This window comes from Saccopteryx bilineata, chromosome 5, assembly GCF_036850765.1.
Source record: "Saccopteryx bilineata isolate mSacBil1 chromosome 5, mSacBil1_pri_phased_curated, whole genome shotgun sequence".
In the NCBI taxonomy this organism is placed as follows: domain Eukaryota; kingdom Metazoa; phylum Chordata; class Mammalia; order Chiroptera; family Emballonuridae; genus Saccopteryx; species Saccopteryx bilineata.
Genome location: NC_089494.1, coordinates 175,085,447 through 175,097,494, shown reverse-complemented (window position 1 = coordinate 175,097,494; position 12,048 = coordinate 175,085,447). Strand labels below are relative to the sequence as shown.

The window sequence follows — 12,048 nt, the reverse complement described above, 5'->3', positions numbered from 1 at the left end:
AGTAAGCCCAGCAAGGCAGCCACAACCACTGGTTTGCTTATAGCTCCAGAAAGGTTGCTGAGGGCCAGTCATGGGCAGTGTCTTACATTAGTCTGTACCAGGTTCCCTCCTAAGAGGCCCGGAACAAATACATTCAGTGGCCAGCTACAGACAATATCAGAGAAAGGCCCAGTGAGCATTATTAGCAGCATATGCAAAGGGAGAGCTCAGCAGGCATCAAACCCAGCTGAAGTGAATTCTGTTTTCTGTGGTCAGCACCTGCACAGCAGCTTGCACACATTGGATGAGGTTGAGTCCCAGATACCTTGCCCCACTGGGCTAAGTTCCACAGGGAAAAGGGAGAGAAGTGTAGAGCTCAGACACTCCAAGTATGAATTCATTGGGACCTACTGTTGAGACCAGATGAGGAGCTGAGCCACCATCTGGGGGAAGGGTTCCAATTAGCCCCAGTGAAAGATTCTCTCAATCTTCCTCCCTGAGATAGGGGCTCCTTGGCTAAAAGAACTTCTGCAGAGGTGACAGTTGGCCCCACCCAACCTGAACCTGCTGCTCACCTCTCTGAGGAGAAATGGAATTAAAGTATCCAGCAGTGGCTGAGGGATTAGGCTCTGATATAGGGGCACTTTCCTCATCCTGAGCTCCTTGACCAGGAAATCCCTGAAGTAGGGAGTCCCACTAGCATTGTCCTCTTTACCCCAGCTGCCCTAATCCACCAAGCTTGCAACTTGTGAAGAAGTTAGTGAGGTACGGCCACTGTAAACCCACTCTACAGTCTTCCTAGAGAAGACTCTGTGGGAAGACCATACAGCTGCAAGAGGAGATAGAACAGCTGAAAAGCTTAAGGAACTTGGGTCCTTTTACGGAGCTGCTGTCAGCTCTACGTGGGAGAAAGTTGATCCTTATACACAGGTTGGTCCCTCCCACACACACCGAGGTATAGAAAATGTAGACACAAACAGTGAACAGAGTAGTAGCTCCAGACAAGTAGCCCACGCTGGGTTACAAACAACATCTGACATAAACCCATACTTCATTACCATCAAACCAATATTGCAAGAAATGTTAAAAGGCCTGCTATAAGAAGAGGAAAGGAAAAAAAAAGAAAATGAGAAAAAAGTAGAATAAACTTTAAAGAATAAAATGACAATAAATACATAAATATCAATAATGACTTTAAATGTAAATGGGTTAAATGCTAGTCAAAAGACACAGGGTAGCTCATGGATAAGAAAACATGACTCACATATATGCTGTCTATAAGAGACCCACCACACGACAAAAGATACAAATAAACTGAAAGTGAAGGAATGGAAAACACTATTTCATGCAAATGGAAATGAAAAAGTTGAGGTCACAATACTTATATTTAACAAAATAGTCTTTAAAGCTAAGGCTTTAGTAAGGAACAAAGAAGGTCACTATATAATGATAAAGGGAGCAACCCAATAAGAGGATATAATCAAGCCCTGGCTGGAGAGCTCAGTTGGTTTGAGTGTCATCCTGGAATGTGGAGGTTGTCTGTTCTATTTCCCAGTCAGGGCACATACAGTGGATGAGTGGATTAAAAAGCTATGGTACATTTACCTAGTGGAATACTATGCAGCTGTAAAAGAAGAAGGCAATCTTACCTTTTACAACAGCATAAATAGACCTAGAGATTATTGTGCTAAGTGAAATAAGTTTGGTAGAGAAAGACAAATACCATATGATCTCACTTATATGTGGAATCTTATGAATACAATAAACTGAGGAACAAAACAGAAACAGAGGCAGGTTCACAGGGAACAGATGGACAGCTGTCAGAAAGAAGGGGGAAGAGGAGATGAAATTAAAGAAGGTGAAGGGATTAGCCAAAGTCGTATATACATAACACATACATACAGAACTCAGAATAGCAACATCCAGAGGGAAAGGGGGAGTAGTAGAAGGCGGGGAAGGGGAGGCAAAGGAGGGAAAATGAGGTTGGAAAGAGACTTTACATGGGGCATGAGGAGCATGATGTGGGGTGTAGAGGGTGTCAGATTGAATGGGACACTTGAAACCATGCCAACACAATAAATTAAAAATAAAAATTTAGCCTAAAAAAAAATAAACCAAAAAAAAAAAAAAAAAAGAAAAAGGAACGAAACAAGCAAGCAAAAACCATAGTATCAACCAGTACTAGCTGCCTAACAAACATGTCAAGGTTGGCAAAATGGTTAATTTCCATGAGTTCTTGTGGGATTCTTCAAGGATTTCTGTGGCAGTGGTATTAGCACTCACACTGTGGTATTGGCTAGAAATAGCAGTATTATTCTGTTCATCTTAATTGGCTGTTTTTTCCAATAAAAGATATTCTTGAGAAAAAAAATAAAAATGGCAATCCCTAGAAACAAATTCAGGCCTTTTGCATTTGTAAAATACTTTTTTTTAAAACTTGGAAATGCCTAATTATCCTTCAAATTCAACTAAATCTACTATTTATCAAGCTCTTACCATATGTCAGAAACTGAGCTAAGGTATTTTTGCAATGTTTATTTAAGTCTTCAAAACAACCTTATGATATAAGTTTTATTATGTCCATACTACAGATAAAGTGATAAAGTTTACTAAGCTTTATGTCTTCTTTAGGCTCACAGGGAACCCTCAGATTTCCCCTACAATTTTACTTCCACACTTTTGCAAGTAAATCAAGGATTGCAAGGCTCTGTGATGTCTCTCTCCAATAATGTTTTCAATGCCTTGATGGCAAAAACCCTATTTTGGGAAGTAATTTCTACCCTAGGATAATGAGGCTGGCTGAGCACATGACACTCAATATTGGACGGATGAGATTGACAGCAATTTACTATCCACATACACTCTTAAGCCAGAAGAAGAGGACACGACACTATCCAGTGCCACATGGGGGTTGAACTCAGGAGCAAAGTCAACTATCAGAGGCTGTGGGAGTCAGGCTTTATGGTATCAAGAGGATTAAACACTCCCAGGTTTCCACAGGAGAATGTGATTGGTTTGTTGCATGATTTCATGGGCTCGCAAGGAACTGAAACAGCTATTCAGTGATAAGCAAGATTCCACCTGGTTCCTGAAAGGCAGAAAGCATGGGCCAAACCGAAAACATGAGCCTAGTGTGTTCAAAAAGGATGATTTATTTTAAAAGCACCTGGGTGCAAGTGGGATGAGACCAGCAGAGGGTGTCAACCCTGAGGGAGGTGTAGGGTAAGGGTTCTATATACTGCTCACAAAAATTAGGAGATATTTCAAAATGAATATGAAGCAATAAAATATCCTCTAATTTTTGTGAGCAGTATGGATTAATCAAAGGGCCTTGAGAAAAATCAGCTGATGTTGCTGCATCCACTGGTGCAAAACAGTTTTCCTTTGTTTGTGGATTGGAGTGACACCACAGTTTCTCAAAATTGTTTGCACTCTTAACTCAACCAAGAGAGGTTTGAGCCGGGTTACTAAGTAAGGCAGTTCTCCTCTGGGCCAGCATTATTCTCGAGATGGCAGCTGAGTAGCCCCTATAATAAGGAGGATTGTTTGTTAGGCCACGTTATCTACCAGAGCTGAGTAGAGCCGTGCTTGTGGATAGATCATTAAATGTCCTGATTTTACCAGATATCAAGGCAGCACATCATATTGAGCCTTAATTTTTAGGTCTTTAAACCACTGATATGCATCATTATCACCATTTTACAAATGAGGAAATGGAATTCAGGATGCTCCTATCATGGACAAAGTCACACAACCTCTGAGAGGTTGAGGTAAAATTCTAGTCTCTCTGACCTGCAAATAGTTTGCAAATGGTTAATGGAACATCATCAGTTTTTAATCACCATTTCAGTGTGACTTCTGAGAAGTCTGAGAATGGCAAGAAAAGAATATACCATTTTCTGGCTGAAATCAATGTACATCTGAATATTTTTTTCCACATGCCTGAGTCACCAGCACTTGGTTGGAAGGCATCACCACAAGTGCTTTCTTTGCATGAAGGAATGGAGAGGGCCATTGTTGGTTCATGCCAAGGTCCCCTAACCTTCCTGGTTGCCTATCTAGGCCATTTAGCTGTGATTTGGCCCAGACTAGGTCAGTCTCATATAAAGTAAAGGTACAGTTTAGATAAATTAACATGGAGATTCTAATATGCATATTCATATTCTCCAATGTTTGTTTGGACTATCACTTATTCGTAATAACTTATTCTTTTTTGCTTTGTGTATTTTAATAGTGGTTGATCTTCTTATATTGTCTTACATACAAAATTTTCTCAGCCTCTGCTTTGATTTTGAAAGTGTTTTTCTCTAAATAGCGAATCTAATTTCTAAAATATAGTGTAGAGCACCTTCTTTTCTTCCTAAATTTGCTAAATCATTCAATTGCAATCAGGAAGTTTGAGGCAAAATAACTGTTGTTCTTGCAAATTTTCTGGGAGCAATTATCTTAATTGTGACATATTAGTATGAGGGTGGTGGTATATAAGGGTCCCACGAGGCTGCTCTTTGTGAATATTGAAATACAAACACCATTTTTTAGCAATAAATTTTTAGAAAATTCTAAGCAATTGGATAACGTGTAATTTAACAATGCCAGTAAACTGCATTATCAATGGGTTGGCTATTTAGCTATGTACAGTTTTCAGAACCTGGTAATTATAAAAAAAAGATTTCAAGACTTTTTTCTTTTTTTTTTTTTTTTATAATAAATTTTTATTAATGGTAATGGGATGACATTAATAATCAGGGTACATATATTCAAAGAAAACATGTCTAGGTTATTTTGTCATTAAATTATGTTGCAAACCCCTCGCCCAAAGTCAGATTATCCTCCGTCACCCTCTATCTAGTTCTCTGTGCCCCTCCCCCTCCCCCTAACTCTCTCCCTCCCTCCCTCCCATGTCCTCCCTCCCCCCCACCCTTGGTAACCACCACACTCTTGTCCATGTCTCTTAGTCTCATTTTTATGTTCCACCAATGTATGGAATCATGTAGTTCTTGTTTTTTTCTGATTTACTTATTTCACTTCTTATAATGTTATCAAGATCCCACCATTTTGCTGTACATGATCTGATGTCATCATTTCTTATGGCTGAGTAGTATTCCATAGTGTATATGTGCCACATCTTCTTTATCCAGTCTTCTATTGAAGGGCTTTTTGGTTGTTTCCATGTCTTGGCCACTATGAACAGTGCTGCAATGAACATGGGGCTACATGTGTCTTCACGTATCAATGTTTCTGAGGTTTTGGGGTATATACCCAGTAGAGGGATTGCTGGGTCATAAGGTAGTTCTATTTTCAGTTTTTTGAGGAACCACCATACTTTCCTCCATAATGGTTGTACTACTTTACAGTCCCACCAACAGTGAATGAGGGTTCCTTTTTCTCCACAGCCTCTCCAACATTTGCTATTACCCGTCAAGACTTTTTTCTTAATTTATTATTTTCTGAATTTATTAGGGTAATAGTTTACAGGTGAAACTCAAGAAATATCATCTATACAGTAAAGAAAACAAACAAGCATATTATTGCAAATATTCTCACATGTTTCAATTTTCTTGTCCCCTTCTAGTATCTACCTCCACAACTTTACTGAAACTCCCTTTGAAAAGTATATAAATGACCAACTCTGGGCCAAATTTAAAAAATTATTTTCTATTTCTATTTCATTTGGCATCTCAGCAGACTGACTATGCCTTCATTTTGGAAAAACATGCTTCCAGACATTTGTGACGTTTGTGACACCATGTGGTCCTGCTTTCTCACTTTGATGGCTATTCCCTTTTGCCTTCTTTGGTGGGTTTTGCTCCAATGACATTATTTTTTATTATTATTATTAAGTGAGAAGTGGGGAGGCAGAGACAGACTACTGCATGTGCCTTGATTGGGTCCACCTGGCAAGCCCACTAGGCAGAGATGCCCTGCCCATCTAGAGTATTTCTCTATTGCTCAGCAACTGAGCTCTTCTTAGTGCCTGAGATGAAGGCCATGGAGCTATCCTAAGCATCTGGGGACAACTCGCTCCAATCAAGCCATGGCTGTGGGAGGAGAAGAGAGGGGGAAACAAAAAGGGGCAAGGGTAGAAAAGGAGATGGGCACTTCTCCTGTATGCCCTGACCAGGAATTGAGCCCAGGACATGCACATGCCCGGCTAATGCCAATGACACCTCTAAACTTAGAGTTTGTCAGGGTTTGACTTTGGTCTTTCTCTTTTAAATATATTCTCTTCCTAAATGGTCTCATCAATCCATGGCTTTAAATATTATGTATATTCTAACTCCCATTTTTTAAAATCTAAAATCTAAATAGTGACTACAAATTTATCAGTCCAAAGACTACTTGATATTTCCTTTGAGTATCTTACAAGCATGTTAGATAATGTATCCTAAATGGAATTCTTGATAACCCCAACAGACTTCCTCTTCCTCCTGTCCTTTCTTCATTAGCATATAAGACAATATCCTCCCATTTATTCAGTCTCGAAACATGAAATTTATCCCTTCTTCCTCTCTTTACTCATTTACCTCCATCAAACCATACATAAGTTTTGTTAGTTCAACTTTTTAAATGATTGAAATTTATTAACAGCCATACCGCTGCTAGCCTAGTCTAAGCCTTTCTTGTCTGGATTCCTCTTAGTTACTAATTTTAATTAGTTCTTCTCCTTTTTCCAATCCAGTTTATTAGTGACTATTTAGGAGATGTGATTTTTCCTTTGAAATTAGGATTTTATTTATTTATTTATTTATTTATTTATTTATTTGCAGAGACAGAGAGAGAGTCAGAGAGAGGGATAGATAGGGACAGAAAGACAGGAATGGAGAGAGATGAGAAGCATCAATCATTAGTTTTTCATTGCGCATTGCGACATCTTAGTTGTTCATTGATTGCTTTCTCATATGTGCCTTGACTGTGGGCCTTCAGTAGACAGAGTAAGCCCTTGCTCGAGCCAGCAACCTTGGTTCCAAGCTAGTAAGCTTTTTGCTCAAACCAGATGAGCTCACGCTCAAGCTGGCGACCTCAGGGTCTCGAACCTGGGTCCTCAGCATCGCAGTCCAATGCTCTATCCACTGTGCCACTGCCTGGTCAGGCTGAAATTAGGATTTTTATAACCTACTGGATCTTAGAATCTTGAAATCATATGCTATCCCTGAAAAAGATTTAGGTATTACTTATTCTACATTCATTTTCTATGATTCATTTGGATGAAGAAGCCACTGTAGAATTGTGCTAGTCACCATGGATGAAGGAAAGAAAGCTATAGCTAAACAGACACCAGTCCTTAACACTTTCCCAAAAGTGACATATATCATGTTTAGTCAGTTTCTATGGCCAAGGCAATTTATATAACCACACCTAAATTGAAACAGTGCAGGGCAGTGCAATACTCCGTGTGCTGAATGGAGGATTGGAAATATTCACTAACTCATCCTTACATTTTACAAATGAAAAAATGGGACCTACAGAATATGTTACATGTCATGAAGCTGATTTATATCACAGCCAAATCTAAAATTGGGTCTTGGAATCACTGTCTAGTGGTTTTTAAAATAATGAACCAGGAACTGCTTGTTCTTTACTCACAACAGAATTAATTTACATGTCTTAATATCAATATTTTATTTATTTAAGTAATAAAAAATCTTTGTATTGACTTTTGTACCTCTGCAATAAAATAAAACAGATAAATTATGTTCTAGCAAGATACCTCTCAGTGACAAAACACAAAATCTCTTTAACATAGCTGTTCCTATTTTATGCTGGTTGATTATAAACATATTGAAAGCTATACCCAGATGCACTCAGCCACAAAGGAGGACACAAAACTCACATGCATACCTTCCTCTAAGTGACCAGCAACTTCAGTTTACTGCCTGTGGTCCTAGCCACACCTGTTCACTCCTGGCAGTATACATTTCCATCTGATTTCAAACATCTCTTCCTCTATCACTCATAAGCTATGACTTTATGACTTCTACAAGGAAACTTTGGTTCTTTTTTAAATTTTAACTTTTATTTATTTTTTAAATTGTATTTAATGAGAGAGAAAGAGAGGAAGACAGAGAGATGAGAAGCATCAACTAATAGTTATATCACTTTAGTTGTTCATTGATTGCTTTTCAAATGTTCCTTGACACGGGGACGCTCCAGCTGAGCCAGTGATCCTTTGTTCAAGCCAGCAACCTTGGGATTCAAGCCTTTGAAATGATCCCCACTCAAGCTGGCAATCCTACACTCAAGCTGGAGAGCCTGTGCTTAAGCCAGATGAGCCCTTACTCAAGTGAGAAACCTTGGGATTTTGAACCTGGGACCTCAGCATCTCAGGTTGATGATCTGTCCACTGTGCCACCACTGATTAGGTTTAAATTTATTTTTTGAAACTTCAGTTCTTTTTCAAGGTCAACTTTCACATTTACTGTAATATTTATGTATTTTTAAACACCTATCACATGCAAAACTGTGCTACCATTATTTTTAAAGATTTTTTTTACTGATTGATTTAAGAGATGGGGGAGGAGCAGGAAGCATCTATTCATAGTTGCTTCTCATATGTGCCTCGTGTGGGAAAGCCCAGGGTTTTGTGACAGCGACCTCAGCATTCCAGGTCAATGCTTTATCCACTGCACTACCAAAGGTCAGGCTATGCTCCTTTTTTTTTTTTAAGTTTTCTATTTGTTTTTATAAGTCACTGAGTGCTGTGTGTCTAATCCCATATTTTCTGTAAGTTCTGGAGTTTTAATTATACAATTTTGTAGAAGTATTATGTCTAATAGTAAATGTCTGTTAGTAACTAGGTGAATACACACAAATATATTGATAGGGTTGCAGGTGGGGGCCATGACCCCCTCCTGCCTTAAGTGGACAAAGGGACATTGACAAACTAGATGTTCTAGATCACCTTCCCCCAGGCATCCAGGTGACTAACCCCAGTGTGGAAGGTCCCCTAGCTTATCTACAGTTAATCTTACATAAATCACTGAAAGCTACATTTTTCCTTAATGACCACCAGCCCCTAACCTCAAATCCCCTATTTAACCCTAGCACTTAGAGAACTGGGGCTGCTCTCCCTTACGAGACAGATAGCCCGGCAGGTTTCCTTTCATTAAAGCCTGTTACACTGGTCTTTTGGACTCCGACTGATTCTATCACATATTATATATGTACATGTATTTATATATAATATTAGAATACAATTTTTAACAAAAATCAAAAAGCTCATTTTACGTGTTAGTGGTAAATGTGCCTTTAAAGGTATTTATTAAATGTACTTGAAAAGGCTTGTTTTAAAAAGACTATCAATTGTATTAAATAGAAGCCATTCAGTATGCCAAGCTATAAATTATTCCCTAATTCTTGTGAGCAGAATAGATATTTCTATAGTGGGTAAAGTTTTGTCATTTATCTTTTAAGGTAATTATGTGAATTGTGTTCAGTCCACAAATCCTGAGTTGGAAAAGTGGTTTTTACCTTTTATTTCCTCATTTATAAACCTTTTCTAATGAGAATTAACCATCATTCAGAATGAGCAGCACAAAGCTGAATTTTGGCATTCTCTTTACAAGACAAAGGAACTTGTTTTCCTCTTCAGGGTCTTCCTTTTCGTTAAGGAGGGCATGCAAACCGCTCACCACATCCCCAGAGCTTCCTAGAACCTTCCCCTTGAGAATCTCCGTGAGTACAAGGAAAAACAACTCTAAAAAAATTAATGAAAAGCCCATCACTATTTGCCTTTCTCTCTCCCAGTCCTTGCCCTCCATCCTTTCTACTTTCTACATGTCTCTTCTCAGTTCCAAACATTTCCCCTCTTATTTCCCCAAGGTGGGCTGCTTTGTTTGTCACTCCATCTGCAAAAGAAATGGGGAAAAGATCACACAGAAATCACACCTTGACGCGGGGCTTGTTTTCCTAGAGAACGGGACTCAGAAGGACTGGGCTGGGGCGACGAATGGATTTATTTCAAGCAGGGGCAGCACCAAGAAAGGAAAAATGAAAAAGGCTCCCGACAGCCTCTTCCTCTTTCTCTTTTCTTTCTGCGACTCTGGACAGACCTCTCTCAAATTCAAACCCATGTTTCCCTAGGAATGTAGATCAGGGGTTTTGGCAAGTAAGTTTTTTTTGTTTTTGTTTTTTTTTAGTAAATAATCTCCAAATGTTCATGACTGACCGTACACAGTGATCCTTAAAAATGATTCTGTATCCACCGTTGTGATAAAAATGCAAATTCTCTTAGTCTCACACTAACTCCTGGAGAGTAACTCTAGCTGAAGGTCACACACAAGCACACATATGCCCCCAGGCAGCAGAGCACACTGCAGTGCCCTGGGCACACCTGCGCACACCCATTGGCACACAGTAGCCCCCTGAGCTACAGGTTACACTCCTGTGTGCTTTCCTTCCTCTCCACCTCGCCCTGTTCTTTTTCCTCTTCCCCCACCCCCAGCCTCGACCCGACCCGTACAATGGGAGTTCTGTTTGTCTCGGTAGCATGTGACAGCGCAGTCCCTGCTTTGCCTAGCTCTGTGCTGCAGGTCTCTCAGGTAACAGGTGGCAGCTTCCTCCGTAGGATTCTAGGTACAAAAAAGAATGACCTCATAGGGGTGGGGCTCAGGGACTCCACACAGGTGGCAGTCACGGCCAGTTTAGTTAGACTGGGGCAGTTTAACTCGTCACTCCAGTGGCTTTAGCGCTCACCCTGAGGCACTTTAGCAAACCAGCCATATCCTGCAAGCCTCTAAAACTTGTCTTTTCCGTCAGATGGAGCCGGCAGAGGCCACCGGGAAAGAAAACATGGGCACCAAAAAAAAGAATCTGACCTTCTTGAGGCCCAGGCTCTATATGCTGGAAAGAAGGAAGACGGACACTGTGGTGGACAGCAGTGTTTCTGGGGACCATTCTGGTACCTTGAGGAGGAGCCAGTCTGACAGGACCGAGTACAGCCAGAAGCTGCAAGGTAACCGGAGAGAAATCAGTTGTCCCAGGTTACTGTCCTCCTAGCTTGTTTCCCCTACTCTTCCGTTTGCAAAGAAAACACTTCAGGCGGAGGAGAAAATCAAGTGTTACCTCCTCTCTAAGAGGAAAGTAAGAAAAAATAAAATGAAACTAAGTGTAATTCATAAATTATTGGAACAAGTTTATTACATGCTTCAATGGTAAAAGAGCCAATTCTAAATTATCCTTTATACCGTTGTTGTTTTTTTTCTGATGAGAGTAATATTTTTTCTGCTATCTCTACTCCTTCTTCCCCCTCCTCCACCCAACTTCAGAAATGGGAAGCACTAGAAAGCAAATGATTAAAACCTACAAAAGAGAGTTTATCTCAACAGAAAGGTGTGAGGTGTCACACCAGGAGATCTATCTAGGTAATTGCAATGAACTGTGATTAAATAGGGGCATGAAACTACAATCATGTCTTTGAAAAATAAAGACTCCTGTCAGCAGGATGGTATAACAGGATTTGTTGAAATCACTTAGGTGTTCATTCCTTTAGAGTGAATTGAAAAACATCCAAATACGTTAAGACATGTTCAGCATGCTGAAATGGAATGACTTTTGAGGAAATAACTTCTGCTTACTTTGTGATAGTCGTGAGATAATTTGACAGTTATTTTAACATTTCCTATGTTTTAGGCCTTAATTTTCTCTATCCCTCCCCATCTACTCTTTTTCTTTTCTCCCCTTCTCTTGAAGGTCACTTGTTCCAGCAAATTTTATTTTGATATTGATACTGTGAAATATTTTAAGTATCCATTGCTGTACCTGTTGTGTGATCTCCCACAACCTATCTCTTGCTCTGACCACACTGTGAGTTTAAGTGCACAAAATCCCACCACAAGTGTCATTCTGGATTTAAAAACTATAATGAGGCCTAGAATGAGCAATGGGGGAAGCTTGTACCTTGCTAGTCTCGTTCATCAAAAATATGCTTGCACTTAGTTATGTGAATAAATTAAATAAGTTAAGTTAAATGTATTTAAATTAAATCTTTAAATGTTCTTACTCCAATTTAATGGTTTTTTTAAAAAAATCCTGATAGCTCAGAATTAAAATACAGAGTCAAATCTTATTCTT

At 39.5% G+C, this 12,048-nt stretch overlaps 1 protein-coding gene across 2 annotated transcripts in view; it reads left to right on the top strand.

Moving 5' to 3' along the window:
- Positions 1-10,642: 10,642 nt before the first annotated feature.
- The window catches only part of ARHGEF38 (Rho guanine nucleotide exchange factor 38), a 161,633-nt gene continuing 160,227 nt past the window's right edge, over positions 10,643-12,048 (top strand). For both annotated transcript variants that reach the window (XM_066232464.1, XM_066232463.1), the window contains exon 1: positions 10,643-10,930. In XM_066232464.1, coding sequence (XP_066088561.1) covers positions 10,735-10,930 — 196 coding nt within the window. In that variant the 5' untranslated portion in view covers positions 10,643-10,734. The remainder of the gene's footprint in view (positions 10,931-12,048) is intronic.